Source organism: Corvus cornix, chromosome 1 (genome assembly GCF_000738735.6).
Source record: "Corvus cornix cornix isolate S_Up_H32 chromosome 1, ASM73873v5, whole genome shotgun sequence".
Taxonomy (NCBI): Eukaryota; Metazoa; Chordata; class Aves; order Passeriformes; family Corvidae; genus Corvus; species Corvus cornix.
The window spans coordinates 103,779,489-103,800,147 of NC_046332.1; the positions used below are offsets into that span (position 1 = coordinate 103,779,489).

Genomic DNA, 20,659 nt, shown 5'->3' on the forward strand with positions numbered 1-20,659 from the left:
AACTATCATAATTTTATTCTGAAGTAAAGTTATGGAGTTGACAGGAACTTAAGACTGCCATGAAGAGTGCAGTGCATCAGCTGCCTGGAATACATGGCAAAACCATGAATAATAGTAGTAGTAGAAGTAGTGGTAATAGTGATGGAAAGTTTTAAGATTATAGCCTGCAAGTATCCTGAGAGAAGTGTTTGACAAGTAATTGCAATAGGTAATTTGACAGGTTGCCAACTTGGACTTGTAAACCAGATCATACAGATGCAAAAATAGAAATGCTTTCTGCAGGATATTTATTCCACAGTTACAGTACTGGAGAACTGCGTGAACGTTTTTTTTTTTTTTTAACTGTGGGAGATGGGAGCAGTAGGGTGAGTTGGCAGGTAGTATCTCAGTAGTTTACATTTTGAGTTGATTTGAGATTCAATCAACGTGGGTCCAAAAAAACAAAGAATAAGAAAAGTGGTAATATAATTAGCTGACCCCATTCCCCACTTCTGTGAGATACTAAGACAAATGTTTAAAAAGAAGGTGGTAATAGATAGGAGAAAAAAAAAAGGAAAAATATAGCATCATAAACACTGCTTTTGAAAAAAAGTCTACAGATATTTGTATTTTATATATGTTGTCTCATGTCTGATTTGTTCCAGCAATGTCTCGGGTGGGATGAGTGAGATGTGTACATTTTGCAGCATTGTCACCAGTCAGTTCTGTCTAATTCAGAGGATCTAATTTAAATGTCCTTAGCAATTATTCCTTGTGACATTATGCTAGCATCTGTGCAGATACAATTTTTTCTGTAGAGACAATGCAAAATTGTGGTTATGAAGGTCAGAGCTTCTGGAAGAACTAAGTAATGCCTCTCAGTTACAGTGTCGTGTAGGTCTTGCTAGTCTTAAAATTAGGTTTTGAAATTATACTGGGATTGAAAACACAGAAGAACGCTCTCCTTGATTTGTGTGGTTTGTTCTTGCTGCTCTTATCTTCCTCCCTTACTGCTTTTTTTTTCCCTTACAGTTTTGGACCACTTGTTTCTCTTTTTTTAGGATTTTAGCCTGGTTCCAGCTAGGTGGCAAAGGTCACTTTTTCCATTTTTATGCCTGAGGCAGAGCTGGAAAGAGTGACCATGGAGGTCTGATAGTAGTCATAAAGTTGTTTCATCATATTTCCCTTTTATTTCTCTCTTTTCTCTTGTGGGTGATACTCTCCCATTTTCTTCCCTTAAATTACTAATGGCCAATATTCGACTATGTCTTCAGGAAAAGTAAATTAACACTGCTTCTTTTGTTGCTTTATTAACAACCTGTGTCATTAATGTTTTAGAAAATAATCCACAATTAGAAGATAACCTTATAGCATTTCAGCTGAAGTTTTGGTTGGTTGGTTAGAATATCACATAACCTAGCTTCAGGTATAGGATGGCAGTGAACATATGTGCAAAGTTCAGAGAATAAACAGGTAGAAGTAATATATCTCCTCCTCACTCTAGCTGTGTGTTTCAGTTCAGGGGTAATCACAGTATTGGTTTAACTAAGTGAATAGCAAATTTTTAGCTTGCGTAGGAGTAAAGCTTGGTTGCAGATTTTTGTGTGTGTTCTTGCTGTTCTAAAGTAGAAAAAAAGTTGATGTTAAACTTGCATATGATCTGTTTCTTGCCTTAATTGCAATGTTTTGAAACCCTAGTTAAACAGATACTAAAGAAAATCTTTCAGGAGTAAGATACAGGCTTGTATGGAAGAAAGAGACATTCTCCAGGTGTGGGTGGTATGCTGCTGAGAATAAAAATTTATTTCTAATTGCATAGTTAGAGACTTTTTATAGTTCTCAAGTGCTTTAAGCTCTTTTAGTTGAAATGAAATGGGTGTGAAAAAGCAGTAACTGTAAATGGTAAAGGCCCCCAGTAATAAGCAGTCAGCCTACCATTCCACCCAAGGGGTGTTTGTGCAGGGTGGGCACAGTTGTCTTCAGTCCCTGCTTAAAGATAAAGCACAAGGCAGCAAGAGGGGAATAAACTCTTGCCTATGACAGAAAGTGGCATGTGGCTGTTCCACCTGGGGTTGTTCAGAAGCAGTCTCAGCCCTCATCTCTAGGGATGGCTGCAGGAAGTGGAAACGAGCTGCAGGGATCAGCTCGGTGACCTTTTCCTAGGTTTCTTTGAATCCTAGACTTCAGGGCTGCTCTGGGCTATGCCAGCATGGTTCTTGACATTCCTGCACATTTCCCAGAGTTAATGCTTGAGATATGTTTAGTTGGATGTCATTCGTGTATGGAAAAAGTGTATTTTGGAATTGGTTTTTTTACCTAAGCATTGCATTTGCTGTCCTCCAGTCTTTCTGTCTTTTATGGTTTACTGAACTGTTAATATTTCTCTTGCCTGAATATGAAGATGTAGTATCAACAATCTTCTGTTGCTATGTGATGAACTCATTTAGCAATTCCTCTGCCCAGACCCTGGATTTGTAGGGAATTGTGTGTTGAGGAGGGAAGTTCAGGGTGAATCTATTCATAGACTGGATGCCTGAGAAGTTTTCCACTTGTTTTACTATCTTTTGTGGATTAAGAAATATTTTAATTTTTTTATATATATAGTCTTGGTTTGTCAGAAAGAAGCATATTTCTTTAGCTTCTTTCATGATCGTGGGGGAGTTTCAATTCAAGGATTTAGCAGTATTTCTCTGTTGTTCACTGCTTTCTTGTTTGTCATAAACCACTACAGCATTTGAGAACCCAGAATCCTTCTTCCCTTAATAGTGAGACTACTCAAACAGTACCTTCTTTAAACTGAGTGTTTAAACTTACAGTAAACTCTTCCTATTAGCAATGAAATTATTATGTCTGCTTGAAAACACATTTTTGCTTTAATATAAATGTTGCAATCTCTTCCTGCTATTTTTGCAAAATGATTCATAAGTAACCATGCAGAAAATAGATGTATCCAGATTGAAAATGTTACATGCCCTCCCACATATAACAATGAAATATGTGTTTTGCTACTAAGATTGCAAATACTTCATTGATGTCTGCATATAATTAAATGTGTTAGATTTTCTTTCCGGCCGTACTTACTGGCAAATGTTTCCTGAATGCCAACAGCTGTTATTAGGAAAATGCTCCCTGATCAACCTGCTACTTCTGCTTAGGTGGCTTTATGCAAAGCTTAAGAACACATTGGCTTTTCTTGCCTGAGTAACACTTGAAGTTTCATGGATTGAAAGTTCATTTTTTTTGGAAATGGTTGCATATAACAAAGTTGGTTTTCTAGCAGGATAAATTGATTTTAAAAAGAGACTGTAAACATGAAACTTAGTCACATTTTTCACGTGGTTTGTTAGATAGGATATAAAGCATCTGTTCTAAACAGAGCTTGCACTAATTAACATAAAGTTACAGTGTCTGAATGAACTTAAGAGTGGTTCTTTCACCAATATTGGTTGTATATCATGTGCTCCCTGCCTTGGTAATTCCATTTCCTTGTATCCACTGAGATTCTGGACTGTCAGAAAAACTTTTGCAGTCCCAGCCTCCCATCTGTTAGTCTTGCTTGTGGAAGCTGCCTCACATGCTGTGTGAGGTAGCAAGAATGTACACGCAGTCCCAGCAGGTTGTGTGTGCCTCAAGTTTCCTTTGTGCTTTGTGTGCGGTGTTTCTCCTCCCTCCTGTTGCACGTTGTGTTACAAACAATTAACTCTTCTTCCCCCTGCACCAAGGTTTTCCTTCCCTTCTTCAGCAGTGTGCAAAAATTCCTGTTCAGCTGAGCATGAATTGTTCATCTCAGTCCCGTAAGACTGTTGCTGGTGCCTTGTTTTCCAGTGTTATCAGTAGGAGCAGGTCATTTTTGTCCATGCTCAGGGATGGCTGGTGGAAGGCACTTGTCTGGTGTACACGTGACTAACTGGTATGTGCCAAAAGCACGTAAAGTGGAGAGAGTGTTGTCTGTCTCAGGGAAGGAAACAAGAAGAACTAGTGAATAGGTATAAACTTTTACCAGTATTTCCTTTCATTTCAGTGCTTTCTTTCCATTCTAAGTCTTTGAAATATTTTGTTTCATCCTAAAGACTTTGCAATTCGGTTCAATTCTTTTAAGGATAACTCAAGGGAGGGAGAATGATTGGACTGATTTAACCTGCTTTTTCTGCTTTACTTTTTCAGGATTGCACAGTATATGAAACAGAGAATAAAATTCTTCATGTGGTGAGTACTATTTGGATTTCTGATAACAAATTTTGTACAGACCACATAGAACTTTAGAGCTGTGTATTTTGTGCTTTTTGTATGCAGTGCCAGTGTGATAACCAACTAGACTGGGTATGACTGAGTGACTGTATGGAACTATTTGTCAGTAGGTCAGGAGCTATGAAAGGGTTTGTATTTGTCTGGCTCAGGCCCATCTGTTATTTGTAAACCATGATTAGAAGAGTGATTTTTAAAAAAGGCATTTTTTTGAAAGAGATGGTTGCTAGGCTTCTATGAAATCATTATATGTTTCTGTTAGTTATGTAGCTTTATTTATACAGCTTTATTCCCCATAGGAGCCTGGAAATAACATAACGGTAGGAAAATTAATGCAATGCTTCCTTTTAAATTCTCAGCATAAATACATGGTCTCTTCTCAGAATCTGTAGTGCTACTGATAGTAAATAAAGCAGATGGAAGTTATCAGGGCATCAGAAAACATGATGAGTTTGAAAGGCTGGTGCATAGAGAGTCAAAAGCTTGAGTAAACCTTGTCTGAGAGCTGCACCCACGTTTTAGGTATTAAATTGTGTTTCATATTGTGGCTGAGCTGTAGTGAGTATTAAGTTAACCCACAGCTTGTTTCTAAAAGTTAGAAGTGAAGATAAACTCTTTAAGGGTGAGTAATGAATTAGTTTAGCTTATTTCATATTCACGTAGGTTTTGATATCTTACTGTTCTTATTACCGGAGTTCAAGCAAGAAAATACTGCATTTCTTTAGGTAAATTTTTAAATACTTTTTTTTGTAATTTATTTTATTCATAGTGTACCCATATGAAATGGTTGGCAGGCTGAATTCTGTAAGATTTTGATGCTGTGGTTTCACAGTGATGTGGAATAAAAAATCTCCTTGTATTTTTAAGTTTTGCTGACATTTTTTCAGGTGTGAGACATAAACAATTAGCAAAATTAGTGAGGCTGACATGGTCATCTATGCTAGGTCAATGTCTGCAAGTATTTAAGTAATAAAGTCTTTTATTATGTAATCTTGGCAAAAGTTGAAGTGCTGTAAGTTTGAAGTCTGTATATATAGTCTGGTTTTCAAAGCATGCTTGTTGTCTGCTGTAAGAGCTGAGAGTTCTGACATGTTCTTTATACACTATATACCATGTACAAATTAGCAGAAAGGATTGTAAAGGGAGCTGCCAGGTTTAGAGCATATGAAGCATCACTTTGTGCAGTCATCAATAGACAATTTTGAAGAAACTGAGAGGGATTAATTTGAGATACATGAATGCACAGAATTGAGACAGGTTTCAAAAGTTATCTTACATTATTCAGACTCTTGTAGGTTTATTTCTTCAGCCTGCAGTAACTTCACTGTGGTCACAGGTGGACATAGGTGTAAGTGTACGCTCTGTGATTACTACTGAAGCTTGAAAGAAAACATGAACACAAACAGAGCGTTGAATGTTGCAGTGAAGCCATGGATTAAAAATGACCCTGCATGGATTAAACATGACTATATGAGGATTAAACATGAATATATGTATTACATGTAACTTGGATAATTTCTGACCATGTTGCATATCAGCTGATCAGTGGGATTTGATGGGGGAAAGACTGACCAAAAGCAAGTGGTGAAAGATGTAAATCTTTGACTAAATAATTAAACAAATGGCATTTGAGATCATATTTTTAGTTTGCAAGTTAATTTTTTACATGTGCAGGGGAAAAGGTTGATGATAGAATTGGAATTGAAAGCAGTCACAATTCCCTCTAAGCCTTCTCCTTGAAGAGAGAAAAAGGTGTTGTGGGTTTAGCCCATTAGACAATCTGGGGGGAGCAATCCAACAGTAAAAATAAGGTTCTCTGATACAAAAAGAATAGTAGTAAATTTTGGGAAAGATGTAGAAGGAAAGATTGAGAGGACACGTGCACAGATATTGTAGGACAGAAAATAAATTCTTTTTTAAATCCCAAGATCATGATATTCCAAGTCCATTTTCAGAGTGGATTTCCCATCTGAAGTGGTGTTTGACCAGCATCCCATCCAGCTGCCTTTAAATAATCAGATATAAAACATAGGGCTGTGTTTGCTGAGGTGACTTAGACAAGAAGTTGCATTCAAACCTGCTCATCCCGTGTCATTTCATGTACCACTTTCTCTTTATGACACAAGGAAAGAAGTTTTCAAAAAAGTGAAAGGAAATGACTTACAGTCAATTAGCATTTCATGCAATTACCTTGAGGAAATGATTATTGCAAGGTATTGTTCTTACTAAAGATTAAAGTCAAATTTTAAGAGTTCTTCTCACATAAGTAAAAAAGAACTAGAGCTACAGATCTGAAAAAAATATATAACTTAAAGAAAAGTTGTGTACTCTTACTTGTTAGGACACCAGGATATTTACTGCCTTAGGAGCACACTGTTGGATCAGAGTAGGAGATTTTTTGCAGTGCACATTGTTGGTGGTCCAGTGACTATGTTGAACACCTCCATTGTACACAGAGTGAACAGGGGGGTTTTTTGATTCCTGCTGTGGTTCAAGGGCTGGAGCTCTGTAAACACACATCTCTTGTGGGGATGCTGCCCTGTTTCCCCTGGAGTGAGCCTGCTTTGTGCCAAGTCAGGGAGCAAGAGGATGGATGGGCACAGTGGGGATGTGAGACCATCCTTCCACTCTCGAAGTGCAAACAAGGAAACCTCCAAAGGTAACCCATCACTGAGTCTTCATGTCTTCCTCGACAGCATGGTGAAGAAGGCAGGATCCTCAAATAAATGACTGATTGGTTTGATTTAAGTAGGTAGGGCCAAAAAATAGTTCATGTGCTTATATTCTAACAGCACAAATTTTTTTTGAAAAGCAAATGAATGCCCTCTTTTTTTCAGAAGTGATGGTGTGGGTGTGCATGTGGAGATTGCTGAATCACCTTGTCCACAGATAGTGTGTGTCAACGTGAATTAATGTATTCACATGCTAGCTTTTCAGGTATTTTCATTTTAAGACGTTATTTTGCGGAGACAGAACTCTGTAGCTTCAGCTTATATTCAAGACAGAAATAATTTTGTTTGCTCCAAGCAAGTTGAGTTTCAAATGCTTTAAAAAAGCATTTTGATTGTCACTTACGGTATTAGGTAGTAAACTAATCTGTGTTATTCGACTAAACACATAAAATGTATCTAAAAGGAAAAGGTCTGATTGAAAGATTATGAAGTTTTAAGAAGAAATTACCTACTTAAACTTGTTTATTTCTTCTAAATGGAGTTTCAAAGTGTATCTGGGGAAAAAATGTCTGTTGTATAATTTTTTGTCCTAGAATTGTAGGAGTGTTGAAAAAATTAATTTAAAGACAACTACATTTCTTGAAGTTTGGGGTTTTTTTCCTGTGACTTTGTTCACAGAAACACTTGGTTTCTGTGGAATAAGAAGCATAAACCCACACAGGAATAATGTGTTGGGTTTTGCTTATTAAAATGTTGATATTTCTGAAATATTCATGAATAATGAGAAATGCTTCATATTTCTGCTGCTTCATTTTTCAGTATGTTTTTTCCAGGGTGGCTTTTATTAAGTAAGCAATGTAATAAATAAATAGTTTAATAATAATAATAATTTCTTGATATAAACAAAAAATAAATAGCACTAGAAAATAATACCAACAGAAGTAGATGGCAATAGAAAATACTAATTTCAGAAGAATAGGTTTTAAAATACACTGGGCCTAAATAGGAAAGGATAAGCCATAGGTGTGGTGCTGGCTTCAAAATTGAAAATTAGTATGCTCTTGCTAGTTCATATTTAAAATCTTTATATTGATTTAACTTGAGATGATAAAATATTTGGAAAACTGCTCAATTTAAAAGGCTATCATTTTATATCTGCTTATTTGGGGGATTATAAGTTAATCGTTGCAAATGTCTGAGTGGAGCTTTAAAACATTTGAAGAATAATTCATTGATTCCATCCAGCTGTTCAAGGCTGTATGTGATGGAAATATCCAGTTCAGATTAATGCATGTGAAGCAGTAGAGTATTGAAGGGAGAGCAAAGCTAGAAGAACTAATTACAGAAAGTAGAAGCCAGGCTTCAGTCAGATTAATAATAAGTGTTAACTGGAAAATTTTGGTATTTTTTCTTTTAACTGTTTTGGTTTAATTCCATAAGAAAAAAGACTATTTTCTTAAGGAGTTTCACTTTTTAAAAATTAGGCTGCATTTCCTGCAAAAAAGAAAATACAATTTTATTGAGTTGGAAAACAGTAGAAAGTGAATCTGCAGAGAGAAGCTAATTGTCAAAAGTTTTTTGAAAAACAAATGAGCTATGTAAATTTAAAAAGAGTTACTAAGTTGAAAAAGAGAAGAACAAGCAATGGATCAGAATGTTCTCTTTTTCCAAAAGCCTTGTTGAAACCACAGTGATGATAATTTGCTTCTGCCCACTATATTCGAATATTTGTTATAGAAATATAATGGACTAAAAATACATTGTCAAAGGTATCACTTTTACAGTCTTAGAAAAAAAAGATAAAGTAACCACCTTCTGCCTTTCAGGAGTCTATACCTTGTAAGTTGAATTGAACAAGCTTCATTCTAATAGAAGCTTCTCTTTTTGCATCCAAAAGAAGATATAGTTCACTGTTTAAACTTCGTATATTTACCAGTGCATGTTCAGGCCTGCTTGGTTTTAAGACTGCTGGAGTTACTGATATGTTCTGTACAATATAACAGTTGTTTTGAACTAAAGTTAATTGGTTAATAATTATTTGGTTTGGCTTAAGTTAATTAAACTTCATTCATCTTGGACAGCTGTAACTAACTAAAACAACGGACTAAGCTTAACATTACCTGGACATTTTTTCTTACTTTTAGTCTTGAAAGTCCATATGTCTTACTGGTATCCTATCCCTCACTCAAATGCCATAGGTGAGGGTGCTGATGAGGGAGGCTGGTGCTTTTCTTGCCCTCAGTCCTGCCAACATGTTTAAGCCAGGATGCTTCAGTATTGCAAATACTTGGCAAGATAGATTTTAAACTTGGTCACTAGCCTGCGAGGGTAAAATGAAGGGCAAAATGAAGGACAGGGACAAACCTAAGTCTGTTTGCTTGACCAGAAATTCTTGGTGACCCTAGAGCTGCCCGAGTTGAACAGACTGCGGATGGACGGGTTGAGGGAAGGCCCCTGAAGCTGTGTCCATGGGCGCTTCACTCTGCTGCAGAACACAGACATTTTCCCAGCACAAATTGGAGTAGCTACAGAGTATTGGAACAGATGCAAATCTAATTTAGTCACCTTTGAGTCCCTATCCCCCTGGCTGAAAGAAGGAGCAATTGTGGAAAAGCTGTTAGAAATTGGTACCTTACAGTCCAAAAATTCAGGTAGAAACTAAGTATTATCTGTCATTCTTCATGCTCTGAGGCATAAAGTAGTTGCCTACTGAGGGAAACATAATGTTTCCCTTTGAATTTCTACCAAACAAGGTGCTGTGTGGTGATATTTTTTGTTCTCCTTTGAATCATTTAGCTTTGCACATAAAGACTGTGGTGTAGCTTCAATCTGCAATTATAAGTGTGTCACTTGAATAGAGAGGAGAATTTATTACTGAAGTGCAGTGAAGAGTTACTGCAAAAGAGAACTGAAATCATTGCTTCAAGGCTTATAGTGAGAACAGGGATGATGTGACAAAAGGAGAAAATGTAATTATCTGTTGGTTTCGCTCAGTTAATCTTTTGTAACTTGCTTTTTTTTTTTTTTTTTTTTTTTTTTTTTGCCTGGACAAATCCTTTCCCTGTGCACAGATACCTTGCACACTGGGAGCTGAGTGCAGCTTGAAAAAGGCTGGGAATTTTTAGTGCCTGCTGATGTTTGTGGGAGCAGTTGGATGCTCAGCTTCCTGCATATCTTACTGTAACTAATACTGCACTGCAGCAGGCAGTCAACACCTACAAAGGGTAAAGGATCCTGATCTCATTAACAATGTTTTCATAATCAGAAGTGTAGTTTTACAAAGCCTCCAAAGGTAACTACCATTTGAGGGAAAAGGTGACTACCGTCTTATTTTAGTGGAACTAAAATACATGCCTGCAATACAGATTGTCCTGAGTAATTATGCTGAGAAATAACGTGTTCATAAATTGCTAGGAACAAAATGAGTAGAAAAAGTGCAGTGTTTGAGTGCTTTGAGTGCCACATGGCAACATCTTTGCCTTGGAAGGCCCTGATCCACTGAATAGGTCCAAGGTCTTTTCCCATACAGTTGCCTAAGGGGGAGGAAGCATGCACCTGGTGAACTGACTGTCTTGTTTGTATGCCGATTTATGCTGATTAGCATATTATCAACATGAGCTGTGAATGAGATTTTCCTGAGAGTAAAGGCAAGGAAAAATGCATTAGTTTGGCTGTGTCAGCCTTTGGACATGTTTCCAGTGAGGGCCCACATACCCTGCCTTTGCAGTGGGGAGAGAATATCTGCTGTGTAAGTGTGTGCTCCTTGCTGTCCTGGCTCCCTCTGGACAAGCTCAGAGTACATGAAAATTTGCCTTTAACATAAGACAGAGAGGTACTTGATGCTACTTACAGTTCAACTCTTTAACCAAGGGATATTTAATGAAAATATTTAAATGTGTAATAGTTTATAGGGATGATGTGCTGTTGGACTGCAGTGGGAATATCTAAGAAAGCTGAGAGACCCGAAAGACAATAGTGTTTTAGAAATGCATTGAAGCATATGGCAGATTTTTTATCCTAGCAACTTTGTGATTTTGGAACCCAATACTCCCAGAGCTCCTCTTGGGGAATATTCATACCACCTTGTTTTAGGATTGCAACCAGTATAACTGTACTGGAATGCTGATCACCATAGGCATTACTGTATAGACTGTCTGTACCCCTGTCATGGGGAGGCAGAGGGAGAGCAGCTGCTCCAGGGAGCTATTTAATGCATCTCAGCTTAGGCTGCTGCTCCATGCCACATCCTGGACTTGCCCGACTCCTCTCCTTTCCTCATCATCTGTCAAGGCAGCTGAGAACGTGGTTTTTAATGAGGAGCCACATCTGTGAAATGTCATACCTTGTGTTAGGTGGTAGGAACACTCTTTTTCTGTGTGCTTTGGCATCTCTCTGCAATGCAACAGTTGAAAATTGGAGAGAAAAAAAAGTAATTCACTATAAACACAAGTTTCTCTGAAACTGCTGAGAGCCCCATAAATTTAGTGGGTTTAGAGGAGATTAATAGGAAGAATAGGTGGGTGAATATGACTAAAGAGATACGAAAAATTCCATTTTCATCTGCAGAGAATAATTTGTAATTCGGATCTCTTCACTTTGCACGAATAGCTGAGTGCTATGTAATTTTTTAAAGCAATTTTTCAATAATTGTCAGTGCAGTTACAAGATGGAAATAGAAATAACATGCCAAAACTGTATTTAAAACCCCAAATAAGCAGGAAACTAAGCTTTCGTTTTTATTATGTAATTTTATATAATTTTACCTTTTAAAAAATGTTATCTCAAAGCAGTTTTCATGGGCCAAAAGCCATCAAAGAAGCCCAAATTTCAATAAAGTTTTCTTTTTCACTTTTTTGTAGTTCAGGTAAAGCGCAAACAATTCTTAAGCTCATTTTATGTATTTCTTGACTTTCTGTGTTCAGTAATGATTCTGCATCATGAAAAAGTAGAAGGGTGGTGTGTTTGGCTGTGCCTGAAAGTAGTATTTTTTTCTGGAAGAAGGTCATGTCGGTAATATAAATTTTGTCTTCTTTACATTTGATTCTGATTTGCTTATTCATCCTGAAACATTATTGTTTAATAAAATAAGTGATCTGTATACAAACCTAAACTTTCAACTGTTTGTAAATACATTTAAGAGAAGAAAAATCTCAGTTACTGGTCTGTAACAGGATTAAGATGTCACTGTCACTGGATTTTTTTTTTTCTTTTATCACTTTTTAAAAATTTTCCTTTTTACATAAGATATTTGTAGTTTGCCATTTGGAATTAAAATGGTGATTTGGCAGGAGGTTATATCCAGTTTTACATTATTTTTCCATAGCATTGTTGCAGATAGTTTTTACTGTAAGAACTATACTTTGGAATCTTAGAAGATTAATTGGTGCAACAGTTGTGTGCAGTTGTGTTTCAGTCATTTGAGGAGACTGGTTAGCTTTCCTCTTTTGAATTTCAGAGCAGTTAATCTGATTCTTAATTGATTTTGGAGATGCCCACAGTTTTGGGACCAGAAGAATGTCCTAATCCCTGAATTTGCTGACAAAAGATGCGTTTGGAAACCTGAACAGAGAAATAGTTTAAAATTGCTGAAAGGGGACTTCCTGGAAAACATTGAAACTCTCAAGAATCACTGTCTTACAGAGAATGATAGGAAAACCTCACAGCTTTCCTGCTTCTGAGAAGAGGGTGCTCAGGGAGTGAGAGATCAGGAGATAAAACAGTACCAATTTCACAATCTCATCCTTTTTAGAAACTTTTTCTGTCTTGCTGCAGAGGCTGCCAACAATAACTGGTTTAAGAGTTATCCCCTTGTGAAATGGTGATTTATTATATATAATCTTCATGTCTGCAAGAGTAAATCAGGTTTGGCAGCTGTAGAACATGAGAAACGCAGTCCAAAGACAATTAGCGTGTTTTATTAGTATAGAATAAACTTCAGAGTTAATGGGAGTTACCTGTCATCATTAAGATCCTGGTTTTCATCTGTGCTGAACAGCTGCACATTCAGTGGAAGTTAGGGGGCTTTGAGGCACTTACTGTCTTTGCAAAAGGTGTGGGTAGGGTGGGGGTTGGAGGTCACCACACATTCCCTGTGTGCCTGAGCAGGGCACCTTTCCCTCAGAGTGCATGGGAATCCCTCTTTGTCACTGCTCAGATACAAAAGCATTTGCCTCCTGTTCTTCCCTGGTCTGGTGCTGTTAGTTCAGGGTCATCACAGATAATGTATTTTGTATTGTATTGCTGCCTGAGGCCTTTCCCCCTCTGCCTTGTATGTACTTGAAGTAAGTGATGGTTTAATCTGTATATTGACATTCAAATAATTAGCAATGGTATGCTTATTGTGACATTTTCTTTTTTCTTTTTTCTTTTCTAGTGTAAAACTCTCTCTGGTGTCTGTGATCACATTATCTCGCTCTCTTCTGATCCACTGGTTTCCCAGTCTGCCCATCTTGAAGTGATCCAGCTTACAAACATCAAGCCAAGTGAAGGGCTGGTAAGAAGTACGCAGTTAATCAAACCCATCATCTGGGATGAGAAAGTGATTTTTTAAAAATAAGCTGTATATATGAAAATGAATAGGACATGTTAGCCTTTTCTGTTTTAAAGTTTGAAAACAGTTTGATTGCTTATGCTAGTTTGGTTTCTCATGCAGCTGGGCCAGCAGGGAAGTATTCTGTAAAGCTGACTGAAGTATGCAGGGAGAAATTAGTAAGAAGTTCTTGCCATTTATACCAGCTTCTGAAAAATGGCTCAGATTGTTCTAGGATCTTGAAGTCTGAAGGGACTTAAATTGCTAAGATCAACTCAACCAAGAAGTTTGCGTGGGCTTATGCACAAAACCTGTCAGATTCTGGAAAATGTTTCATAGTATCTCTGGGTTATAAAGCTATTTTATAAGTTATTCCAACCTCTACAGCACTGCTGATAAGTAACTCATTGAATTTTATTGCAAGAATTCTGCATTCTTAATCAGGTGCTTGTAAAGGCTCTTAATGCAGCCATCCTGTGTTTGTTGTTCAAGAGCTGACCATTGATCTCTTGTTTACTCAAGTATCCAACACCGGCTGCATGGAAAAAACCAACACTGGTAACAATTCCAGATGTATGACTTTACATCATTAATAATATCTGTTCCCATAATTTTTGGAGGTGGAAAAGAAGGTAATCAGAATACAGTTAAACATTTTTTGTCTAAAGAAATAGCTTTTGCAACTTCTGCCCAATCTTATTCCATTTTCTTGGATATTCTTGGAGGAGGACTGCTGTACTCTTTGCAGCAGGTTTTTGAAGTTGTCTGGATGTTGTAGTTTTGGAGAATATTTTGGTTTGTGGGTTGGTTGTTACTGGGTTTTAGGTTGATTTGTTTTTCTTCGCTGAGTTGGTATGCCAAGTTATTTAGAGCACTTGTACACTAAATTCATTTTCCATTCTTTTGGAAAATCGCAATTAAAATACGAGAAAAACCCAGACACTTGGATGAGTAAATACGCCCCATCCTTTGTTTTAGTCTGCAATTTGTTTTCCCTTCCTCTACTGGCTTTCTTCTTTATCTCTGAATCCATTTTGAACTTGTCCTTCAGGATTTCAGCTTCTCATGGATTCTCTCCTCCCTCTCTTTCCCTCCCTTTCTCCTGTAGTTGTAACTCTTGCACCACCTAACTGCAGTCAACCTTTTGAAACCCTTTCTTCTACTGTAATGAGGAAATCTTCTTCCCCTTTCTCTTGATCACCTTTTATGAGTTCTGTCATTTTATCTGAACTTGAATTTTATTTTTCTTTCTGTCTTGTGGCTGGGTTTTTTTTGTTTCTTTCCCCCCTCATTTAAATTTTTGTGTATGTTGGTATGAACTCCCAGGGACTGAGAAATGTTGCACGGTATTTTTGTAAATAAGGATATGTTTCATGGGTCTGTGCCCCCTGCATAGCTGATGAAAGAATCTCTTTCCCTCTCTGTGTCTCTGTTTTACACCCTCTGTCTGTCTTGTCTGTTTAAACTGGAAACTCTTCAAGGCAGGGCTTTTTCTTTTTATGTATTTGTGAACCAATTTAGCAGGGTCTTGATGTCATTGTCATAAAAATAATTCTTATTCAAAAAAAAAAGAAAATAGCAACCATGCAGTATACAAGCCTTAGAAGGATACAATGCCATTTTGACACAGTAATGTTTTTTTCCCTGATCCTTGCCTGCGTGCCACTGTTGTGTTGCCTCGGCATTGTGCCGCCTCCTTTAGATTGTGAGCTCTCCAGAGCAGGCACCAAGGATGGTGGATTCGCGCCAGGAGAGTCAAAATCATCCCCTTCCCTTTGTAACAGCACCCATCTTGCCAACAGATCACCTTTGTCATGTGGTTCTTGGTGCTTTTTATGCTTTTGGGTTGTTGGGCCTTTGTTTGCTTTTTAATGTAATACCTTTGAATTAAGACACAGTGAATGTACATCAGTACTGCCCCACTGGGTGCTGAGAGTGTCGGTTTAAGAATTGATGGTGGAGCTTGGAGTTGTGAATATTCTTGGCACATCAGAAGCGCTGGGATAAATGTGAAGCTCAATAATTTCTGGACCTTCTTCCAGGATTTGTGCAATGATGGAGGTGGAAAAATGGTTTATTGTCAACTTTCCTGTAGATTTTTGACCCACATGACAGTTCTGTGCTGGCTTTACCAATCACTAAATAAAATGTTCTATAAAGATGGAAGGACTTCAGGCAGAAGAAAAAAGACAAGGATGGCCGCTAACTGGGAAGATTTTTTGTCACCTATCCTAAACAGAATTTCTGACATCTCAAATTGAATAGCTAAGAAGCTAAAGTAAATCTGGGAGAGAAAAAGGAAAGGAAAAGAGAAGTCAACTAAAAGTTTGGAAAATAATGCTATTTCCGTAAACTCGTGGTAAATATATGATGGAATTAAGAAAATGCTTGAAGATTTTACAACTCAGAAAAGATTGGAACATGATCAGGATGTTTTCATCAGCAGCAGTAGTTCCTTCACTGTGTTTGGTCTTTTCTTGTGGAAACGTAAGTATTTGTCAGAGGTAAATGTAAATTGTCAGACTAATACCTGAATGCAGAAGAAATGAGTAAATGTGTTACCATGTCTTATAGATATTAAAACTAGCTAACACCGATGACTAAATAACCTTTCAAGCAACTAAAGCAACCTGTCAAGCAGAAAATGTTGTTAGGGTGTAATGTGGAGAACCTCTTGTGTACTGGGTAAAGCTGTGTTTTGGGTGGGGTTTGGTATTGGTTTTGTTTGGTTTTTTCCCTTTTTTTTGTTCCCTCTATCCTTGTCTCTTGTGACTGGCTGCATTCATGTGTTCTTCAGTGAGTGCTGCTGGGGGAAGAGATATAGCCTGCAAGTGGCTGTGTGCAGTAAGGGTGAAAAGAATTGTCATGGTAGAAAGTTATTTTAAAAGCCTTAAAATGGATTAATGTGGTCAGCTTTGCAATCACCAACATGGTTCCATGTGTAATCCTTTCTTTTTTTCCTTTTTTTGAGGACTTGCAAGTTGTTTCATCTGTATCACTAAGCAGAATTTAATTTTGTATGTTTTTCCATTACTGATATACAAAGAGACAAAACTGACTAGCTTAGGTAGTATGTTTTACCATGAAACAAACTTAAAAATATTGCTACTTGACTGAAAACATTGAGTGTATTTAGACAAAAATCAGGAAACCAAGTTTTTCTTGGGTAGTTTTTCTGCGACAATCACTTTCTACTTTATTTTTAATGCAGAACAGAATATCAAAGAACTGTAGCAAAGGTTAATCTTGAATTTCAGTTGGTTTTTGTTCATATAATCATTTTAATCCCAGTCAGGTAAGTGACTGTGATATGATTTCAACCTTGCTGGGTTCAGAAATGCAAAGGTAAATTCATCAGAACATGAAAGTGATTGTTCCTTTTTGCCTGCGGAAGCAAACACAAAAGAAGCTTGTCATGTAAAAATCACTCATAAAATACAAGTCCTAGATACAGCAGGGTGTGGCAGCTGATTAAAGTGCACTGCTGATTCTCTTTCCAGGATTCCAGTGTACTACTATTCCTGATATTTCTGAATTTTTTTAGTTTGAAATACTGGAAGAGCTGGAAAAGGGTTATGAACAGCATTCTGAGAGCTGTTTGGGGTTAAAGAGGCACATGCAACTTCGGAGGGCTTCATGAAAATTGAGTGGAAAAAAAATTTAATTATATGTGTGATAAAATGGAATTAGTATCTTTTTTCCTTTTCCTTCTAGCATTGCATAAAATATGTTAGAAATAGATCACATTCTGTTTTCATTCTTAAAAAAAAAAAAAACAACAAAAATAAATAAAGGGGAAAAAAAAGCACAAAAGGTCTCTTTTCTAACCCTTAACTTAATCACCAAGATAAATTGTAATGATTGATTTGAAATTAGAGCTCTACCCATAACTGATAAGGACAATCTCTCATACAATTAAGCATGAGTTACTCGTATTTTAATCTAGGCATACGTTTATTCCTTATTACTAGGTTGGTTAGTTTATGGTTTTTTTATTCATATAAGCTGAATTAGCTTTCCTTTTTTCTGGTGTAACCGATTCTTATAATTTCTTAAGGACTTACCTTTGAATACCTAAGATTTGTATCTACCAATTTCTTTCAGTGCAAATGGACAGAGCACACACTGATCTCCCCTGTATTCTTAATTGCTAAAAGTACTATTGATATTGTGCAGCCACAAGGAGGCAGAGAGAGGAAAACTTGTAAATGTCTGTGATATTCTTATTTCCATTCCAGATCAAGCAATTGGAAGCCAGAAACACTCTCTTCTCTGTACCATTTCCCATATATTGCTCACTTAAAATGAGGAGTTGAGAAACATGGGTGAAAGGGGCTCATTTTTGTATTGTAAAATGTTGCCTGTCCTGATTTAAAAGCTGCTTTATAACAAGAATTATGTTGGCTCTTGCAAAATTAATGTGACATGGTACTAATGTAACATTTACTAATTTTGCACATGTGGAATAAATACAGTCTAGGGTGGATATTTTTCAGCTTCCTTCTTCTCTCTCTTAATGTATGCAAAACCTTGATCCTGGCCTTTAAAGAACATTTGCAAAAGTTCTTTCTCCTCTTTTGCATTTTCAAAGTCTTTTAAATTTGTCAAAAAGACTAGATTGGATGCAAATTGTACTCTGGAATGGTAGCACATGTGGATGAGTTTACTATCCTTTGGAATAATGCTTTGCACAAAACTAAACACCGTGTAACCATTAAGTGTGAGACTTTTTGGCTTTCACCCTGATGCTTAAGGTTGAAAGCAGTAGCTCATTGTCAGTAAAAGCAAAGATGTGGCTTTCTTCAGAAATTGCTCTGTGTGGGGACCTGACTCAAAGTTCCTGTCACCATGGTCACTGTGATTTTAGCTCTTGCCATATTGCAGGGGGTATGGCCCAGTCACTTAGATGGGGACCCTGAGAGGGACTGAAGCCCTGATTTGGTGGTGGTTTGAGGGTAGGTGTGTGTACCAAGGAACAGATACCAACATGTCTCAGCCTCTTGTGAGGCTCATTATGCTTCCTGTAAGATATCTGTGTATTAGTGTTAAGATGTATGGTATATTAGTGTTTCCCTACCTCACAGGGGTGTTGTGAGGATAAACGTGTGAAAAAGCCATTCTGTATTTGAGTTAAGCAAAAGCTGTGTGATGGAGCCAATCAATGGACAAATCACTGAAGGTACATAGAGGAGCTGGAAGTTGAAGGATGATGTCAGGGGTTTCTGACTGTGTAGTAATAAGTAGATTCTGGATTTGTTACCTTCTAGCTGTGGCAGCTGAGCATGACAACTGGGTTTGATGTGATTAACGCTATGTAATTATGCAGAACAAAATAGGAGTTCACTTTTGAGCCCCTGTCCTGAGAAATTCAGGAAGTCCCTGGTTTTTTTTACTGGGAATATTATCCACTTTGTTATTTGAGGTGTACTTCCTCATTTCTGCTACCAAAATGTCTGTCAGTTCTGGTCCCAGCGCAGATCAGTCCAACTCAATATGTCTTCTTTGCCTCTTTACCATACTTACTCACCAGTGAGTGCACTGGGCTCCTCAAATAAGAACAGATTTCTCATTGGCACTCTGATTAAAAAGAGAAAAGTAGGTTATGGAGAGGATATTTACTCAGGCTCTCAGTGTTTACCTGCTTTCTGTAAAGTGGTTGAGGGAAAGGAGATTCCTCAAAAATTGTCGAATGCTCAGTATATGCCAATTATCTCTGCTTTTTCCTTCTCTCGGTGTCATAATGGATGCTGTTTAAATGTTTGAATTAAGGCTTGGTGAAAAGGCATATTTAAGACACTGTCTTGGACTACGCATGCAGGAACTTCTGTCTGTTCATAAGCTATCCCTCCTTTTTCATATTTTTTGAAAGAAGTGACATAGCTAACAAAGTTGATGTTGAAGTTTTCATCACTGAGTTTTATAGCTGAAGTGTTCACTGGGATGAGTGGGGCTATGAGAAGGTCTTGCAGCCATTTAGCAGGCACAATTCCAAGCACTGGTTAGCAGTTTGAAAGTTGTGTTTGCAGCGTTGCCTCCTGAAGACTCCAGATCTTTTAAAACTCAATGTAGTTTTCAAAGCAAAATGGTCACACTGATCATACTAAGGCAGTTTGTAATTCTGGGGCTTTTTGTAAGGCATTGTTATATTTGTAGTTGAAGAATTGTATTAGAAAAAGTGGGGAGTATTTATGGACATAACTGTGGTAAATGTTTTAGTTTGCTATTGTTAGTTAGGGCCAAAATGATTTGGGCTGTTCTTGAAGTATATCAAAAAGCACTTTCTTATTCAGAGACAAATACCTCATGGCATGCATTAAAGTCCACAAATCTTAAAGAAAGCAAAAAGAAAAAGATTCTTTAAGAGATATGCAAGTTTTGTTTGGATGGTTATGGTTTGTGAAACACTTTAAAAATTCTTTCCCATGATGTCTTTTTCTTAGGGTATGTACATTAAGTCAACATATGATGGTCTTCATGTAATTACTGGAACAACAGAAAATGTAAGTATTGTTAATACTGTATGTTCAGGCCTGGAAGCCTTTCTGACCTTACCTGTGGTTAATGCTTTCCCTTTGCTGTAAACTACATTTTGCTTGCAAACTTGTGCTAGTTGGCTGTTAAGGACCAATGGCATGTTGGACAGCAGAGATGCTTGTGCTTGTTTACCTCAAACTGAAAGAGTTGTTCCCAGTTAAGAACCAAGAGAATCAGTCTTGATTTGTTCTTGCAAGACACCTAAAATACTCTGATCAAGACAGGAAGCAGCTGTCTTGGAGTTACTTTGCTCTGTGAATAAAAGATAAATGTCTATATTATGTTTAGGCTGTTACGCTGGAGTTTGCTGCAGTATTAGACAAACAGCTTTTATATTTTCCATCTATCAAGCTTCATTTTGTAATAAATGAGTGCATGGAAATGGACATCCCTTCACATTGACAAATAACCATGTATTTCTGCATGAACTTCTGAGTAATGCCTATGGAAAGGAACACTTATTACCAGTGTACTAATTCTCACTGAAGGCATTAAAAAACAAGTGAAACATAATAGACTACTTTTCAAAACCCTTTGAAATACAACCTCCTTTCCTTGTACACCATGTTTAGGGAACCGTCTGTCTGTTAGGAGTTGAGTGAAATTATAATTTTGGGGGAAAAGGCTTCTATCCATGATCTTCAATTAATGTGGAACAATCATTAAATGACATTGAACTGTTCCATAATGGTTTAGGCAA

The 20,659-nt window shown here is 37.2% G+C and overlaps 1 protein-coding gene across 10 annotated transcripts in view; it reads left to right on the forward strand.

Moving 5' to 3' along the window:
* The window catches only part of CNKSR2 (connector enhancer of kinase suppressor of Ras 2), a 208,532-nt gene that overhangs the window by 70,741 nt on the left and 117,132 nt on the right, over positions 1-20,659 (forward strand). For 9 of the 10 annotated variants that reach the window (XM_039551421.1, XM_039551425.1, XM_039551438.1 and 6 more), the window contains exons 5-7: positions 4,144-4,185; positions 13,270-13,389; positions 19,866-19,925. In XM_039551421.1, coding sequence (XP_039407355.1) covers positions 4,144-4,185; positions 13,270-13,389; positions 19,866-19,925 — 222 coding nt within the window. The remainder of the gene's footprint in view (positions 1-4,143; positions 4,186-13,269; positions 13,390-19,865; positions 19,926-20,659) is intronic. The other variant, XM_039551445.1, reaches the window with a different exon arrangement.